Here is a 19613-nt window from a genome sequence, read left to right as displayed (position 1 = left end):
GTACGATATATGTCTATATATTGTTTTTACTGCTCGTTATTGGTAACAAAAAACTTTTTTCCACTCAAACTAAAATTTGATTGCATGCATTTTTGCAATGATTCATTCGCAGTGCTTAAAAATGCTTAGTAATTTTCCTGAGGGCTTGTAAAGCTCAATTAGACTGCACATGCGCAGAAAGAATTTCGTTGTTACGCGTTTCGTTAAGTTTGTCCTTTCGGGCGCTTTGTAGGTCTCCGACATATTGTTTGTGAGGAGCGATTTCTTGAAGACCCTGAGGGAGCGAAGATTATCTCCTTTAGACCATCACAGGGCGTTAAACCTATTAGCTTGTAAATTCAGAAAGATGGGTAAGTACCTGTGCAACAAGGTTTAATATGTTTTTGGGTAATTTTTTTGTGGTTTGTAGACCTGAAAAGGCCCGAGAGCTAGCGCACCCTAGCCGCCTTGTTAGCAGGCACTGCTGGTGCTAAGCTAGCGCAGTGAGGTAGGAGCTCAAATCCCTGTGCGTTGGAAATGAAGTCCACTACAAAGCGCGTGAACGGCGTTACTTTCGTTAAGTGTAGTGGCCGTAAGTAGGGAGCGAGGTGACGGTTGGTATTCTGCCCAAGTCCTGGGTTAGTGTGGTGAGTTAGCGTTATGTTAAATAAACGCTGTTTATATATATATATATATATATATATATATATACACACACACACACACACTTTCGCCATATAAAGATTTCTTTTTTCTCTTTTTTTCTGAAGACACTTTCATGAATGTAGAGTTTCATCACAATTTGTAAACAGGTTATATAACTTGTTAAACATGACATCAGAGTGGTGATCTACAATCAGACTAAAATAATGATGTGATTGATTACGTAATCATGTTGATGTGGAGTGTGTTCAGGGATGTGCTGATTTCTAAACTTCTGGCCTGATATCGGTACAGGTGATCGAAACGATTATTTTCCGATAAGTATTTATTAGAGATGGTGAGGAAGTATTTTTTATTTGTATTCCAGTGATGTTTCAAAGTTATGTTGTGCGGTTATTAATGTATCACTAAAATATTTTTTAAATGATTTTATTTAATCTGTGTGGTTACCTTTGAGGTGGTAAACTGTTGCAGTTCCTCTGTAATCCTATGGGTGGTGCTCTTAAATATTCACACGTTGACAGGCAGCGCAGAATCCTGTGTGTTATAAGCGAATTATTTAACAATTCAAGTTTGTTCAGATTGTTAAATCTAAAGCGGTATACTAAAATCGTTATACTAACAATAACGCAATACTGATCGAATCGGTGCCCGGAGTATCGCAATAATATCGTACCGGGTGGTCCCTGATCATTCCCACACCTAGCTTTTAAAGCTATTTATTTCATCCAGGCAAACAACCAAATCTTTGATTATAAAGACTGTTTAAGTCTTTAAGCTTGTCGTCACTTCATCCAATCATTCAAGTTCATAACACAACTTTTAACATACTTTATTCAGAGGTTTATTATATTTTTTGTTTAGAATTAACTGTTTTGAAAACGCTTTAGCCTTGTGTACAACTACCTACTCGACAAGAAGAATGTTCTAGTACTCACATAGCCTTACAAAAAACCTTATTCTTAAACATGAATTAAATTTTATTAAACGTCAAGAGAATTTACGGGGGGGAAAATGCAATATTCAGGTTAACTGGAACAGGTCTTACAAACTGCATAGCGCTGATTTTTCCCAGCGACGGTGAGACATTCGCTCACGTTGTCGCTGTCTTAGGGGCCCTATCATGAAACTGCAGCTAGACTGGTCATTGGCCTGCTGGCGACAGTGAATGTCTTGTTGTATGCTGGTCGGCTGATTCCAGGAAACGAAGTGAATGTCAGTCGATGCACATGTATGACTGATAAGTTGATGCCTCGCTCACGTTTGAGGCTACGAAAATGAGACTTGTATCTCAAAGAGCCTAAAGCGAGCAGAACGTCAGCTTGGCAGCAGTGCGCCGTGTCTCTGAAACACAGCGTCAGAAACTCTCTCTCTGAGATTTCTATCAAACTTCTGACCCCGCTCCAGGCCGTTTCCAGGCCCTCGTGGATTGTTGGAAATCGAAATTGGACTTTACTGGTCTGACGAGCTGTAGTTAAATTCGCTGTTTCCCAGCGTGAAGGTCTACAATGCTGTTTGGGAGACGGCGGTGCTTTTTGTCCTGTAGTCTGTCTTCATCGTCACGCTCGATCCTTTGCCCTCCAGCCTTGGATTATCCTGTAGTTAATCCTCTTACGTGTTCTGTTGAGGAGGAAAATGCAACAGGGTTTATAGGAAAAATAATCATCAACAGGTTGTGACCATGTATCCTGACACGACCCTGGTGTTAGAACAAACACATTGACATAATTTTATTTTTCGCCTTTTGGTTGAAAGACATGATGTTGTAAAGAAATAATTATCAGCTTCTGACCAATCAGATTTGATCTCGGAGTTTTCTGTTTTAGGGCCTGACGTAAGAGACATGGCTCCGGTCACCGGGGTCGACACCGCGCTATTTTCGAGCTGCATGTGATGTCGAACTATAACTGTACTCACTGAGCCTGAGCTTTACTATGTAACTAAACGTGTAACACGTGGAAAAGGCTCTCGCTCTCCTCCTGCTCTCGGGGAGATGACTAAGCAGACGATTTTGAAGCCATAGTCGACAGGAATGTGCTGACTCATCACAGTCTTTTAGGCATCCAGACGTCTGATGGATATGGGCAGGCTCGGAAATATTGGCGCTCCCTTGATAAATCATTTTAGGGGGAAAATGGTCTTTTTTTTTTTTTCCTTTTCTTTTCTTTTTTTCCCCCCAGAAAGAATTTTTGGCAGCACTAGAAATGCTCACATGATGTGTTCAGAGATTTTTGTTCTTTAAAAGCGATCACCCATGCCTTCCTGTCTAGTTATTTGTATGAGTCCAAATTCCCTCATATGTATAACTAAACAGGGAAGCATGGGTGATAAACGGTGGAAACACGTGAACAGTGTGTTGAATTCCATACGTACGTACATACATACATGCATACATGCATACAGCCATACAGCAAATCATTATAAACAAAGCACTCTCTCTGTTTCCATAAATCAGGCCCTGTATTCACTAAGCTTCTTAGAATTTTCTCAGCAAGCTCCTATCTTAGCTTAAAAAGTCCTAGCTGGGAGTCCTAGACTAAAAGTGATTTAGGAAACTTCTCGGAGCAACTCTGAAGAAGGAAAGTACAAAAACCTTTATCTTAGTGAGGAGGCGTGGTTGACCCCGTCGCTAGGGATGACTCAGCAATTCAAGGATTTTGATTGTTTGATAAAAACTTTCTGTAAAGGTCTTAAAATAGGCTCTTTGTGAAAAAAGATTATATAATAATAGAATAGACAGTGAGATCATCATGTTTGTATATAAAGAAATGGTATAATCATGAATGCAGGCTACTTTATGCAAAGTGTCTGTTATAGGCTAAATATCTTAAAGTTAAAGGCAGTCTGTTTACGTTGCACTCTGCTATAGAAACTTCTTAAGCCTTTTAAAAGTCCTCCTCTCTACTCCTAACAGTTTTTACTTTCGGGGCTGTTTTTTAGGTCTAAGATGTTTTGTGGATTATTTTTATCTTTAAGATTTAGTCCTAAATTTAAGAAAATGTCAAAATCTTAAGAATTTCATCACTAGGAGCAACTTTTAGGATTAAGAAGCTTTGTAAATTCGAGCGCTGGTGTTTAAAATCTTTTTTTTATTGATCAGAGTTGTAACAAACCTGCCTAGAAGACGACACAAGCATTTCCTGCCCCGTCTTTCTCACAACCCCTCCAGCACCCCAAAAAAAAGAAGCGTTAAAAGAAACCAAATTTCATCAATTTAAATTGTTGCAGATATAGCGAGACCAGTTCAGTTCCAGTGTGAAAAAGTGAGTGTGGAGTGTGTGTATTTGTGTGTGTGTGTGTGTGTGTATGTATATATATATATATATATATATATATATATATATATATATATATATATATATATATATATATATATATATACATACATACACACACACACGCACACACACACTGCCTGGCCAAAGAAAAGTTACACAGTTACTAAGATTTCAATCAGTCACCGTTAGCTTTGATGATGCTCCCAGAACCACTCTTTCAGGCTTTCAGTTTTGGAAAGTCTTGGAATATACGGGTTACCATTAGGGAAAGAAACGTTTTATTAGATAACCTGGTTATTCAGTCTGTTCAGGTTGTCAGCTGATTTCATTTTATTGCCAGATAACGTTGCTGAGTCTAGATGTGAGCAACTGAAGCAACACCAGGTCATAACACTCTCCAGTGGTTTGTACAGTTGCTTCACATGCGTCTCTTCTTACCCTGACGCACTCTTCGCCCTGGAATTAGGGTTAATCTGGACTCATCAGATCACATGACATTTTCCATTGCACAAAAGTCCAATCTTTTTTCTTTTTTCTTCTTTTTTCCCTGATTAGTCTCACTAAAAAGTGGTTTTCTTCTGACCACACAGGTGTTTAGTCTCAAACCTTTTACTTTCACTATTAAGCATTACTCTAGTTTTAAATGGTGACTTTATTTAATTTTGCACATCAGTTTGCTTAAGTGAATTATTGTAACTTTTTTTTTCCTGACCACATTTCTTCTACGAAGTTTTTAACACAATCCTTCCAGGTTTTGATAATGTGTAAAAACATTCTTAACCCAATTCTAGTCATTTCAAAATATTAGTTTGTTTTTTGGCCAGGCAGTGTAATTGAATTTTAACCTCTTTTCTTCAGCCATTGTCCACAAGCGAGTATTTCAGTAAGGTGTGTTTGAGATTCAGATCTTTTTTTTTTTTTTTGTCTTGTACAGAACCGTCAGCGAGTCCCGCGAAAGATAACTACAGGATGAACCGCTACAAGAACAAAGCACTTAATCTAGAGGAGATGCGCCGGAGGCGAGAAGAGGAAGGCATTCAGCTGAGGAAACAGAAAAGAGAACAGCAGGTGATGTTTCTCCTTAAAACCTTTAAAAAAAAAAATCTTATTCTTTACAGGTGCTCCTCTTGGGTTTTATTTCCATACGGTTTTCCATTCTCTCGTTTTTTCCCCTACCACTTTGAGACATATTCATTATACAACATTGTATTTAAGTTGTAATATAAACATAAAAACAGAAATAATAGCCCAGTTGGAATAACAATGCATCTGAGCAGTCCGTCCTAACCGGGACCAGAAGTGTGGTGTTGATGAGGTAAATATTAGCCGTGTTAACACTTGATCTGTCTTACTGGAATTAATAAATTCTTCCCTCATGTTTTATGAGGTGATGTAATAAGTTTCTTGAAAGGAAATTTTGCTTTTATTCCCAATCAGAAAACTTTGATTTGTTTCTCAGAACAACTTTCTATTTCACCTGTTTTTAATTTCATCCACCGGGTCTCTGGCTAAATAAGTAGCATCTCACCAGTCATAGATAAGGCTGAATTCCAGTAACCAATCATAACGCAGAAGGCGGGATTTATCTGGAAAGTTTGGAAGCCTAAAGTAACGTCCAAATTAGAGAGAAATACTTATTAAATTTGGAGGCAGCGGGTCATTCAGCCTGTACAGACATGGGCGATCAGGATGAAACTAAAATAAAACGCTAAACAGAAACTCATCCCATGGCTCTGTATGCATTTAATATGTAACGCCTTAACGCATGTGATTATTCAAAAAAATTTAACGCATTACTATTTTTTCATGCAAATAAATCCTATTTAACCCTAATGGCTTTCCATAATGGCAGCACGGTTACCCTGTTGTGTGTGATAATGGCTCGGATAATAAGATGACTGAGGAAACATCACCACGTGTGCCAATAAACCATAGCTGTATGCTTAAGACCACCTTCAAAGGAAACGACTTTTACAAGAATACACTGCATGCAGTGCCGGTCCCATTAGAAAGATTTTAATATAGCGTTTGTTAAATTGTAACGTTTGAGATATTATAAAACCACGTAATCTGTTTCCTCTTGCATGTTTCTCATACTCTGTGCTGTGACGGTTTACACATTGTGACCATGCGGCCTGTCTGTTCTCTCTGCAGCTGTTCAAGAGGAGAAATGTGGAGTTGCTGAACGAGGAAGGAGGAATGTTTGAAAGCTCTCTCATGGACTCTTATGTCAGCTCCAGCACGGCAGCAGTGAGTCAGAGCCATTACCTACAGTACAGTACATAATGCCCGTTAATCATCAGCAGGACTGTCTCATAGCTGCTGGTTTGAGATTAGTCATGGAGTCTAACGTTGGGATAAAACAAAAGTACCATGATGCTCATACAGGACCTGATTGTTGTTTTTGCTTCTTGTTTTTATTAGGAAGGAGTGATAACGAGAGACATGGTGGAGATGCTTTTCTCAGACGATCCTGAACTGCTGCTGGTTAGCACTCAGAAATTCAGAAAACTACTGTCCAAAGGTATCCGTGACGCACGTTTTAAGTTAAAAGTGAGGTTGAATGACAGGAAAGTCGAGTCAGGACCTCGAGCTGTTGGGGTTTCTCAAAATCTTGACACGCTAATTTTCTTTAACTTGTAAATTGCTGCTGTAAAGCTGAGGGAATGACTCATCATTTTTTCAACGACAGGGAATTTGTTGTTGCCTTATCGAGGTTTTATTCCTTACGTACGTCTCTTGTTGGTATTGTTTTTCTTTCAGGGTCTATTTTGTTTTATAAAATTTTTTCTAGCTTGTTCTGAACTACATTCCTGATTTGTTCTCCCACAGAACCGAACCCTCCCATCGATGAGGTCATCAGCACCCCGGGAGTCGTAAACAGATTCGTAGAGTTCCTTGAAAAAACCACTGATTGCACATTGCAGGTGGGTATAGCAACTCATTCCCTTCCCCATAGTTACTTTTCTTCCCGGTGCTAACATTTGAATCCATGGGTACAGTTCGAAGCAGCGTGGGCGCTGACCAACATCGCTTCGGGAACGTCTCAACAGACAAAATTCGTGATCGAGGCGGGCGCCGTGCCGGTGTTCATCAAGCTGCTGAACTCTGAGTTCGAGGACGTCCAAGAACAGGTACGGAGTTTGTAAACGGATCCGCCGTTCACGGGTATTAGCCGGATGCGCTCCAGTGAAGCTGCAAGAACTAAATTAATTCTCTTAATCATATTGAAATGAGTTGCAAATTAGGTTTAGGCGAAATGTAGCGTGGGAATACATTTCTCTTGGGCTTTGTCCAACACTAATTAATTTTAGAAAGGTTTTGTTCACCTTTCAAAGAGAGAAAACTACACTCACCGGTCACTTTAATAGGAACAGCGGTACAGCTGCTCGATTAGGAAATCGCTGAGTCATGTAACAACAGTGCAGTGCAGGTACAGATGGTATATATTATGTAGCTTGGTTTTTAATTTTTTCATCAAGCATCAGATTGTGAAGGAAAATATGATCTGAGTAGCGTAGCGGGTGCAAAACGAAAGCCATCCAGCGAGACGTGTCTCCGCAGGTTAGAGACGGCTTGTTGATGAGGGGGATCACACGAGAATGATCAGCTTACATGAAGCCTACAATAAATAATCAGTCTAAACAACCGTTTTGTAATGCACTACAACACAAGAAGGCCACGTCGGTTTAATGAGTAATAGATTCTGAGGCATTCTTTTGCTCAGAAACACAGCTGTGCTTGTTTGTAGTCGCCGTATTGTCGCATGATCAGCAGAACTCCCGGCGTATATGGCTTAGCCATAGCGTTTAAACATTAGCTACAGGCGAGACACCCGAGATGTTAAGTCTAGTCAGAATGAATGTAAATAAGCGGGAAGGCCAGCATGAGAAAGAGACATGTGTTCCTCAAAGATTTATCTTGGTGAATGGAATTTTCCCAAAAAAAAAGGCATGGGTGATGAAGGACATGCTCATTGATAAATATTATGGTATAGTGGGTGTGACTGTAGCCTAGTCAAAACTAAAGTTAAGCTCTATATTGTGTTATTTGATGTCATCACTTGATCACACAGTCTACCTGCTACCGCCTGTCCGTGTTCAACTGTGGCAGGATTTCGTACGCCAAGTCGCCCTCGAGTGATAATAATGAATCGCAGATGATGGCAGTATGAAATTATCACGACTCTTGGGTGCCGATTAATTGCGATTCAATAAGTATCACGATTTCTAAATATCCCGATTCGATATTACATTCCCGCCTCCTGATTTTTATAATAAAATTTTAACCATTTAAAAAACAGTTTAGTGATTTAATTAAATGTAGCTCGTTCATTATAACATTCGTTTTCACACTTAAAACCAAGCGTTGTCATGAAGATGGCACGCTTCAATTTTTTCCAACCAGTTGCACCATTTTGGGTTTGATCCTCTAGCAGCGAAAGAAAAAATGTTCATGAACACACTCATTTCCGGAGACATAATTTGGGCACAAATTTTCCTTTGTTGTTGTTTTTTTTTCTGTCATACTACAATAATACACATTTTATACCCGCCCTTCGCAGTGTGATTATATTCATACAGTAATCATGGTTAAGGGTGGAAGCTGAATATCAGCACGGCTGGGTAAGCACAGTCATGGCAATATTATCTACACTGTCCTCTATCTCATTTAATTTTATTTACTTGTGTTAAGTCGTTTTTGTTGTTTTTCACGGTACACTCTATATGCGCTAATGATTTGCTTATTCTTGCTGTGCCAGTGGAAATAGCCCTGAAGAAACCACGCTCTAGTAACCCATCAGTTTTACTAGAACACTGATTTGTACGCTCCTGCTAAAGACGTGCTTGTTGAAATATGCGTCCCTCCCCCATCTTCATTTGCCAAGTGGTAAATTAGGAGTTGTAATCATGAACGTTATATATTCTGTGCGGCGTCCTCGCCGATGATTTTACTGCAGTAACTGTTGCTAGATTCGAAATTGATGTCGTGAACACGGACAAGCATGCGGTGCTGTAATTGGAAAATCGTATGCAATAATACATCCTGTGATCGTTGGTTAGTTTTCTATTACAGCACATTTTTTTTCCTTAGACCATGTGGAGTCTCACGATGTTTTTTTTTTTTTTTTTTTTTTCCTCTCTCTCCTGTGTTGTTTGTTTCAGGCGGTGTGGGCATTAGGAAATATCGCAGGAGACAGTGCCATGTGCAGAGACTTCGTCCTGAACTGCAATATCCTTCCACCACTCCTAACGTGAGAGCTGCTGCACTGCACCACAATAATTAAAAAAATAATAATTTCTGTTCTCAATGTGATGTGTAGTTCCTTGTTGTTTTTTATAGTCCATGTGTGAAAGCCTCTACTTTCATTGGGCATAACGCCTTTTCATTCTCGCTCAGGCTGCTGACCAAATCAAATCGTCTCACAATGACCAGGAATGCTGTGTGGGCGCTGTCCAACCTCTGCAGAGGCAAAAGTCCACCACCCGAATTTGAAAAGGTTTTTTTTTTTTTCTTATTTTTTTACCTTTGTTTGCATTACATCATATCTTTAAAAAGAAGAGTCACACTCGCTCCACTGTTTGTTTTTACGCGTCGTTAATCAGTAATCTGCGAGCATGTGCATGCCAGTCTACACTCTTTCCTTCCTGCCGGTCATTTCCTTGTTTTGTCCAGCTGGACATGACATGATTAGGACATGGAGATTTTTCTCAGTCGAGTGCCTGACAGACTGCGGTTGAACATTATTTCTCAGGGGTGTTAAAAAAAGAAATCGCACATATAACTTTTTTTAGCCTTCCACATTCCTGCTGGTTCATATGGGTTTAACTCTTGTCTCCTATTTACCTAAAGAGAGTAACGCAGCAGTGCTTTAGTACCGAGCTGTCTCCCTTCCTGATCTGCTTCTACAACGTCGTGCTACCATCAGCACTAGGGACAGTAATCACCCGTCCCCTCCCGATTTATTACAATTCTTGGGTGCTGATTAGATTAAAACTGCGATTCTATAAGTATCTTGATTTTATAAATATCCCGATTTGATATTACATCCCCCCCATACATAGCTCGTTTCTTCTTAAAAACAGTCTAAACTAACTTCAAATCTGTTCTGTCTAAAATTACTTTCCTGTTTCTGTCTGTGTGCCCCTTCCCCTCTTTCTACAGGTGTCCCAGTGCCTGCCTGTCCTGTCCCGCCTGCTGTTTAGCAGTGATCCGGATCTCCTGGCTGACGCGTGCTGGGCTCTGTCCTACCTCTCAGACGGACCCAACGAGAAGATCCAGGCCGTGATCGACTCGGGGGTGTGCAGGCGGCTCGTAGAACTGCTCATGTGAGACATCTTGATGTGCCGTTCTTTCAGCTTGTTACGGTTCTGTGGTACGGTTTAAGACGAGTGGTGTAATTTTTCTGCTTGTGATGGTGTGATTACCCCCTACAGGCACTCCGATTATAAAGTGGCTTCCCCGGCTTTGAGAGCCGTCGGGAACATCGTCACCGGAGACGACATTCAGACACAAGTACGTGTGAGAAATCTGAACAAAATTTTTTTGTTTCCTTTTTGCTTTTTATTAATTTTTTTTCCCTCCCGTTCTAAGGTGGTACTGAACTGCTCGGCCCTCCCCTGCCTCTTGCACCTACTCAGCAGCGCAAAGGAATCCATCAGGAAGGAAGCCTGCTGGACCATCTCCAACATCACGGCAGGCAACCGGGCTCAGATACAGGTACACACACACACACACACACACACACACACACACACACACACACACACACACACACACACACACCCCTCATCTTATCTCTCCTCAGCTGCTAACTAACGTTGGAAAGTTGATTTATTTCGGTAATTCAATTCGAAAAGATGAAACTCGTATGTTATCTAGATTCATTACACACAGACTAATATATTTCAAGTGTTTATTTCTTTTAATTTGGATGATTATGGCTTCCAGTTAATTGAAAACCCAACATTCATTGTCTCAAAATCTAAAAATTTTCTGAAAGTTCAATACTGAAGACTCCTGGTGTCGCATTCTAATCAGCTAATTAACTCAGAACACCTTCAAAGGTTTCTTGAGACTTTAAACGTTCTCTCAGTCTAAAAAGGGAGAAAAAGGTGCACAGACAGCAGGGATAACCGCAGCTTTGGGAGAATTGTAAAACGACGCCTGTTCACTAGGAGTGGACTGCAGCTGGAGTCGGTGCCGTAAGAGCCACCACACACACAGTGTATCCGGGACGTATACAAAAACTGTCGTATTCCTTGTGTCGAGCCACTATGGTACCAGAGACAACATCAGAGACGTCTTACCTGGGATAAGGACGAAAAGGATTTGGACAGTTGCTTAGTGGGACAAAGTCCTCTTTTCAGATGAAAGAAGTAAATTTTGCATTTCATTTGGAATTCAAGGTTCGCAGAAGAGAAGTCCGGAAGAGAGAAGTTCCTTGTTCCAAGTTGCCTGAGGTCCGGTGTAAAGTTTTGGGAGCCATGTCATCTACTGGTGTTCGTTCACTTTGTGTTATCAGGTCCGAGGTCAGCGCAGCTGTCTACCAGGAGGTAGCACTTCATGCTTCCCATCAGCTTTATGGAGATGCTGATTTTATTTTTCCAGCAGGATTTGGCGCCAGCGCACACTGCCTGCAAAAAGTACTAATACCCGGTTTAAGGACCATGGTGTCCCTGTGCTTGATTGGCTGGCAAACTCTCCAGACTTACACCCCTTTGAGAATCTGTGTCGTATTGTGAAGAGGAAGATGTGAGACACCAGATGCGACAACCCAGAAGAGATGAAGGTCGCTATCGAAGCAACCTGGGCCTCCATTCTTAGAACCTTAGGCCTCAGCAGTGCCACGGCCTGATCTCTCCTCCTCGACACGACACACTGCTGTAGTAATTCATGCAAACGGAGCCCCGACCCAAGGTCTGAGTGCTGTACATGTTTGTACTTTTTGGTGGTACAAAATTTCTGTGTAAAAAAAAAAAATAAATTACAAAATTTGCTGAATTTGAAGTGGTTAAGGCATTGGACTACGGTTCGGAAGATCCCAGGTTCAAACCCCACAACCATCAAGTTGCCACTGTTGGGCCCTTGAGCAAGGCCCTTAACCCTCAACTGCTCAGATGTGTAATGAGATAAGAATGTAAGTCGCTCTGGATAAGAGCGTCTGCCAAATGCCTAAATGTAAATATCAGTCTGTGTGTAATGAATCTATAAAATGAGTTTCACTTTTTTAATTAAATTACTGAACTTTTCAATTATGTACTCATTTATTAAAATGCACCTGCTTTTATTTATATATGCGCACCAATTGACCATTTACAAAAAAAAAAAAAAGATATAAAAAAAAAACATTTGTAATCGACATTGACAATTCACCTCTCTTTTAGACGGTCATCGACGCAAACATCTTCCCCGTGCTGATAGAAATCCTCCAGAAAGCTGAGTTCCGAACCAGGAAAGAAGCAGCATGGGCCATAACTAACGCCACATCAGGAGGCACACCTGAGCAAATCCGGTAAAAAAAAGTGACAATATTATATGAGGAATTGTCTTATAATATAGTGTACAGTATTTATTTTTCTCTCCATCCAGTTGTTTGGGTTTTTTATTTATTATTGTTAATATTCTAATTTATGTTTGCCTGCTTTTTAAGTTTTTCGCTTTTAGGTTTCTAAAATTAAGAATTTGTAGTATTGTGTATGAAAAACTATTAGGCCGGAATCAAAACCTTGTGTATTGTGCTTTAGAGGAGGGGGGGGCGGTGCAAAAACACGTCATGTCCAAAAGTTTGGAAAAAAAAAAAAAAAAGTAGGAGGTCAAACTTACAAATACAAGGTGTTCACCCAAACCTTATCTAGAACGTTGTGTACCTCTAGTGAAGTACAGCATTTAATCGTATTCTAGGTCCTCTGCATGAGAGTGTAATTTTAAAGTAAATTGGTAAAAAAACATTGTCAAGAAAGAAATTTTAGACTTGAAAGTAACAACCAGCATAAATGCCCTGTTGGAAGAAAGAGAGGGAGGAGACCAAGAATGATCAGAACACGTGCAAGACGCTTCACGCTGTAGCATTTTTAAAACGTCACTTTTTTCCTTTAAAACTTATTAAAATTAATTAAATAAATAAAATTTAAAGTTATTATTAAAAGAGACAATCAGTGGTGATTCAACCAGTCAAATCTCTTACAAATGACATAACTAGACTTCCTTGCAGGGACCAGTGCACCTCAAAGTGTATGAAATCTATTTTTTTTCTCTCTCAATCAATAACACGTGTACTATATTCTGCTCCAGCCAGTCTCACTCTTACGTTTTTCTTCTCTATTTTCTTTTCCTGCAGGTATCTGGTGAATCTAGGCTGCATTAAGCCCTTGTGTGATCTGTTGACGGTGATGGACTCTAAGATCGTGCAGGTCGCTCTGAACGGACTGGAGAATATACTGAGACTGGGAGAGCAGGAGGCCAAGCAGAACTGCAGCGGCCTCAACCCTTACTGCAGCCTGATAGAGGAGGCCTATGGTAATGTGTTCCCTCCTGGCATTATTGTCGAAGGGGGTTGACTGCACTTCTGCACTTGAGGCTGTTTTAACTGCAAAGGGGGCGGGGCCAACATTATAATGAACCCTATGGATTAAGAACTGGATGTTCATATGCATGTGAAGGCAGGCGAGCGAATACTTTTGGCAATGTAGCATGTATGCCAGTTCCATAAGTATCTCAATTTTATAATTGTCCCAATCAAATGAACCACACAGGACACTGCACTTTTTCTCATTGTGTGAATAGTTTGAAGTGCGCCACCTGCAGGATTATGGTGGAACAGCAATATTTGGATATAACCACTTGTATACATTTATAACTTGTTAAAAAAAAAATCTATTCCGGAGTCAGTGTGGTGATTACGGTGACCAAAATAACAAAATTGTAAATGAAATAGCTAATTTAAAACCAAAATAAAAAAAAACAACCACAAAATTTATTTTGTCACACTGACATTGAGATGTACTTTCATTTAAGGATTCATTTCAGTATTTTAGGATTATATATATTACTTTGGTCAACTAAGTTGTGTTAAATGTGCTTTAAAAATCATTCTGACTTCACTTGACTTTTAGTACTGCTTGTAGGTCTTGAGTGACAGATGTCTCATCCAATCAGCGATAAGAATTTAATTCGCAAACTATACCTACCTTTTCCGGTTTGAGAGAATTGTCGTTTGGTATTTCGTATCTGGATATGTCATTGTTTTTTCTGATTTATATTGTTTACAGTTTTATTTTGTTTTGCATTTCTTGGCCACCGTAGGTTACAAAAGAACTGCAGTAGTTTGTTTGTTTATTTATTTATTTCCCTATCTCCATTACCAGCAGTGGATTCTTTTACACGTCTCAGAAGGAAGCTTGTGTTAATCCACTTGAACCTCCTCATTTGTTAGCCGCTGTGTAATGATAAGGAACTGATTAGTGAACAGGAATTAGCAAACGACCAAAAATCGGAGCAAAAAATTTAAATCCTTTTTTTTGTTTTAAATATATAATGTTTTTTTTTTTTTTTTTTTTTATGTATCAAACTTTTTTTTTTCACCTAAACATCCTCCTATGTGTCCATCTGGCAATAGCTAATGTTTAACCCTTTTTTTTTTTTTTTCTTTTTTTTTCCCAATTTAGGCCTGGACAAGATCGAGTTCCTCCAGAGCCACGAGAACCAGGAGATCTACCAGAAAGCCTTCGATCTCATAGAGCACTACTTCGGCGTGGAGGAGGAAGACGCTAGTCTGGCCCCTCAGGTGGACGAGAGCCAGCAGCAGTACCTTTTCCCCCAGCAGGAGGCCCCGATGGAGGGCTTCCAGCTCTAATCGGCCTCCCAGCGCACTCGGTCGGGCGCCGTACGACGCGCCCCGGTCCTTCCCGTATCAGTACTGCAGGCTGCGTATCCCATGTGCCCTCAGCGCAGCCGCACGAGCAGATTAATCTAGACCGACCGAGAGGAAGCTCGCTGCTTGCAGATGAACTTTTACCACTGTTTTCACTCATACGAGACTTCAGGAGCTGGGTTTTCTTTTTTTTTTTTTTTTCTTTCTTTTTTTTTTTTTATTCTGTCTTAATTTACGTAGTGACACTTTTACAGATTGGCTCTGGCTCAAAAACAATCCTTTTCTAAGACGACTTATTTTTTTGAGCGCATGTTTCCCAACAGAATCTCAAAATCTGGTGGTTTCTCCTGTCTTGGTTTTAATTCCTATTCGGAGGATAAAAAACAAGGTGGTTTCTTAGTCATGGCTTGATGATCAGACGAAGGTAAATATCTGTCGCTCGCGCTTCACACAGACGTTCTCGATTGTGCTGTCGTTTTTCTCTCTCCTCCTCTTGATTTTTTTTATTTTTTTCTTTAGTGGTCTGATTTTTATTTATTAATTTTTTTTCAGTTTGGCCTGAAATTCCTATCGCCACGATTTAAAATCGATACGGTAAATCTAATTCTATTGGCAGTTTGAAAGGTAGAATAACTATTCGTCTACCGTTTGTGGTGTGCGGTGTTCTGAAAACCTATAGACTTGCTTTCTCATTCGATTTATTCATTAAAGAAGAAGAGTGTGTAGCGTTAGTGTTGGGGGTTTTCGCAAAGCTTTAGCACAAAGTTGAGTCATTCGGGTGTGTGCGCCGTGTGTGTGTTTCAGCGCTTGCGCACCGACACAGCCGCATTCTGCTTTCCCTTTAAGTAGTTTGGGCTTTGGTTTATTTTTCTTTACTTTTTGGTAAAACATAGATGGTGTTAAGATCTTTCCAGAGGTCGACCTTTTTGCATGGTTTTCTATTGTTTCTATTAACAGTTTAAGTGGATCCCTCGCCCCCTTTATTATTATTTTTTCTTTACACGTGTTTATTTAATTAGTTATTTATATTTTCTTCTATTTTGACAAAGACGGCAAGGCTCACACAAATTGTTTAAAGGGAAAAAAAAAAGCTGACCTTTAGGTGAAAAATATATTATTTACATGCGAAAAATGTAGCGCTATATAGTGGTACACAAAACAACACCAAAGGAGAAGAAAACCGCTTCTATGACTTTGTTCTAGAAGCTTGTAACAAAGTGGAGTTTAAAAAGAAAAGAATCTTAAATCGAAGTGCGGAGTTTTTTTTTTTTTTTTCTTTTTCTCCTGCGTGTACACTACACTGATGTATGTGTGTGTGTAAAACCGAGTAAAGGTTTAAGAGCGGTGAGCGGATGATGATGAGGAACGAGACGGCGACTGACGAATGTTCTGTGAAGTTGCAGAGAAAAACTTTCAATCGTGACCTGGTGGCTCTCTTCACTATCCGATGTGAAACTTTATAGTGTATATGTATATATAGTTAGATGAGTATGTGCTAAACGTATATAGATATAAATATACATTTAATACAAATTCGTGTTGTCCACCTCTTGGTGTAATGCATGATCAGCGTCGGGGACGCATACTAGCGTCCGTGAGTATTTTGGTCAAGCTGAGTTTTTCTTTTCTTTTGGAAAGCTTGTTGTGTTTGCTAAATATGGATATCTTTTATTAAGGTCGTGCCTGAACCTCAATTTTCCTGAGCTGTGCTGTTACTTACCAGGATTGGTAGATTATTTTGATCCAAAAATAAATAAATAAATAAATAGATAGATAAATAAACTGAGAGGTTCAGGCTTTTTTTTTCTGATTTGTTTACATTTTCATGCCAATTCCTTTTGTATTAACTAACAGTCGTAAGGTTTGTGTATACAGTATATATCAGTATACAGAGTACTTCATTGTTCTGGTGAGTTACAGCATCCCATAAAAAAAAAGGCAGAATTGAGGTTGAGGTCACAAAAACAATTTGCAATGGAGTAAAAAGGCGACTTGTTAAAGTGCTGGTGAAATCTTTTGCTCGTGTTCTTTGCCTTTCGTGGTTCAGCTCTTATGTTCGTAGTGCATGGAAATGTTCGCTGTTTTCCAAAATACATGGCATCTAGCATTCTTTCCCATTTTACACCGAGGTTTACAGTTTCGCGGTTCTACTCATCCTTGCTCAACAAGCGGGGAAAATCCACCCTGAACGATTTCATCAATTAAGTTTTTAAATTCCTGTCTAGAACGCGTCAATTTTAAGGTAACAGGAGTTAAACCTCAGCCTCAAGAGACTGATGCAGCGGCGCTTTAGCCCTTTAGTGTGTACGTGTCTTGTTTTGCACAAAAAAAGCTAAGCTTTCGGATGCTCATTTCACTGAGAGTCTCTCCATTTTGTCTACCTCTCCATTCGAGTTCTCATTAATGCGTCGTTGGACATCACTGGAAAATAACCAGCCTTGGGGGTGAGGTGGCTGTGTGAGTGTGTTAATTGTCATTGGTTTGTTTACTCACAGTGTGCAATTAAACAAATCAAAAGTTACCAAAATGTGCACGTAGGGCTAAAACCGCCTTCCGCGTCAGAAATACAACTATAAAGAGAAATTAAACAAAAAATGTTTACCAGGCGTGTTTAGAACTCATAAAATTTAACGGGTCAACCAATTTTTTTTGTTGTTTTCCCCCCCTCTCACGAAAGGGTTCGATTCAAGATTCAGAGCATACTTAAAGTAAAAATAACCTCAGAAGCGCTTAACACCATTTAAAATTTCAGGGTGGATTTTTCTTTAAAGCATTTGTGAAAGTTTTTGTAAGGTCGTTTTTCGGGAAATGTTTGAAACAGTGTTTTCAGCTGTTCTGTGCCACCGTTAGATGACATAAGATTGAGTTTAACGTGAATGCTGATAAGTTTAGGGGACTCGCTGAACCATGTGAAACTGGACTGTACTAATATACACTCTTCGCTCTTGTGCTTATTTTATTTTTTTTTTTTAATTCAGAAAGGGGTAGGGGAGTTGGTGTTACTGCTTGACCAGGTTGACTCTTGGTGGAAGGGTTAAGGGGGTTCAGTGGCTCATGATACAGAAAGAAATAAAAGATTTGATTAAAAAACAGCAAATGCACTCCTTTTCACAAAAGTGCCAATCAGACCAGCGAAGACTGGTGGCTGATGATGTTTATCGATTAGTCTGATTACAATTATTATTTTTTTTCCTCATTTCTTTATTTACTTGAATGTGCACGTATCGTGCAGATGTTGCTGCTCTGTTCTTTTTCATATCTTATAGTAATCACAGTAAGCGGTTACATTGTCTCTAGGAGTTTCTGTAGACGTGACGGTCTGCTGTTCGTACACCAAATTGGTAAATAAAAAAATAATAATAATGAAAAAAAATATAAAATTAAATTCTAATTTAATTTAAATTATGCTGGACTAAATTTTTTTTTAATCAAAGTTTTGTTTGCTTGTTTATGCTTTGATTTCATATTAAAAAAGTACCCTTTCATACAGAGATCTAAATATCATAGGAGAAATGTCTTTTTTTTTTTTTCACTTTTTTTCTTTTTTTTTTTCCTGCAGTGCTATGTTTTATGATGTTGCTTGCATTTCTACAGTTTCAATATCTAGAATTCTACAGCAGTGTGTACGCAATCAGGTCTTTACCGGCAATCGCTGAAAATTCGATCCGATCCGAACAGGTTTAACTTTCAGGGAAGGAACGCAGGTAAAAGCGACCGTAAAAAAAAAATAAAAATCCGTCACGTGCAGGGATTATACCGAGCTTCAGTTCAGGTTGAAGCGCGTCCTTTTAGAGAGATTATCAGATCAGGGCTTCGGGAGAAAAAAAAAATCAAATGCGAGTAGCATTTCAGTCAGAAAATTATGCAGACCTGTCGTGGACACGTTGGTTACATCGGCACAATTTCCTGATGCTCTCCCTGATTAAACACTGACTTCCAAGAAGTGCAAAAACAAGAAAAATAAATAATTTGCTAAAGGCCACATATGTACAGTCGAGGCTTTTCTGGTCTTCCGTCCTAGATCTTGTAGATGATTATATCGTTGAGACTTTTTGTCTCCTCCAAATCTAAAGCCTAATGCTTGGCTCTATTGTCAAAAATAAGTTAATAAAAAAAATTATTTAAAAAAAACAAAATAAAAGGCAAACTCGTATGTTTACAATGCTACATGTTTATTCCTATTAAACTGTCAATCCATTTATCTTTCCCTGGTGGAGTTTTGTGTCCTGGTTTTGTGATTTCCTTTCCTTTTACTTTTTTTTTTATGTATTTATAAATCTGTTTTTCCTCCTCCTACTCCAACTGTTCCCCCATCTCATACTGTGACTGACTTGACTTTACCGACCGTATGAATGAGTGACATACATAAAATAAAAAAACCATAAACATGTACATTTAACAATACTGTACAAATGTTTTAAAGAGATTTAAAAGATTTGTTCAGAATGCAGATAACATGCAAATAAAAATAAATAAATAAAGGAAAAATAATGCACTGTCTGAGCTCTTTTTTTGTGTGTATAATTGTAAAGGTTAATATTTTAACACTTTGACTGCTTTCTGTTTCAGTCCTGTCACAAATCGTGTGTCTGAGGTAGAAACTGTAGTGTGTTCTCTTAACAACAAAAAAACACATTCTTTATTTATTTTCTACTGACTTTGTATTTGTATTTTCCCTCCCTTTTTCATTTCATTTCTTTTTAGATGTTTTTCTGTCTTTTTGCTTTCATTTTTCCCCTTTCTGTTTCCTTTAATCCTTTCCTTTTTCCTTTCATCCTTCCTTTTGCCAAATTCCTTTTGCATTTCTTTAACTTTTCAGT

The 19613-nt window shown here is 39.1% G+C and overlaps 1 protein-coding gene across 1 annotated transcript; it reads left to right on the top strand.

Annotated features, from left to right (window-relative positions):
• The first annotated feature begins 242 nt into the window (after positions 1-242).
• Positions 243-19284, top strand: kpna6 (karyopherin alpha 6 (importin alpha 7)). The gene is made up of 14 exons (XM_053489961.1): positions 243-350; positions 4855-4988; positions 6075-6170; positions 6345-6444; positions 6753-6847; positions 6923-7054; positions 9086-9174; positions 9321-9420; positions 10086-10249; positions 10358-10436; positions 10515-10640; positions 12308-12435; positions 13261-13439; positions 14588-19284. Exons 1-14 carry the CDS (start codon positions 347-349, stop codon positions 14773-14775), a joined length of 1614 nt encoding a protein of 537 aa, XP_053345936.1. The 5' UTR covers positions 243-346; the 3' UTR covers positions 14776-19284.
• Positions 19285-19613: the final 329 nt, after the last annotated feature.

This window comes from Clarias gariepinus, chromosome 28 (assembly GCF_024256425.1).
Source record: "Clarias gariepinus isolate MV-2021 ecotype Netherlands chromosome 28, CGAR_prim_01v2, whole genome shotgun sequence".
In the NCBI taxonomy this organism is placed as follows: Eukaryota; Metazoa; Chordata; class Actinopteri; order Siluriformes; family Clariidae; genus Clarias; species Clarias gariepinus.
This window is presented reverse-complemented; position numbering and strand designations above follow the sequence as displayed.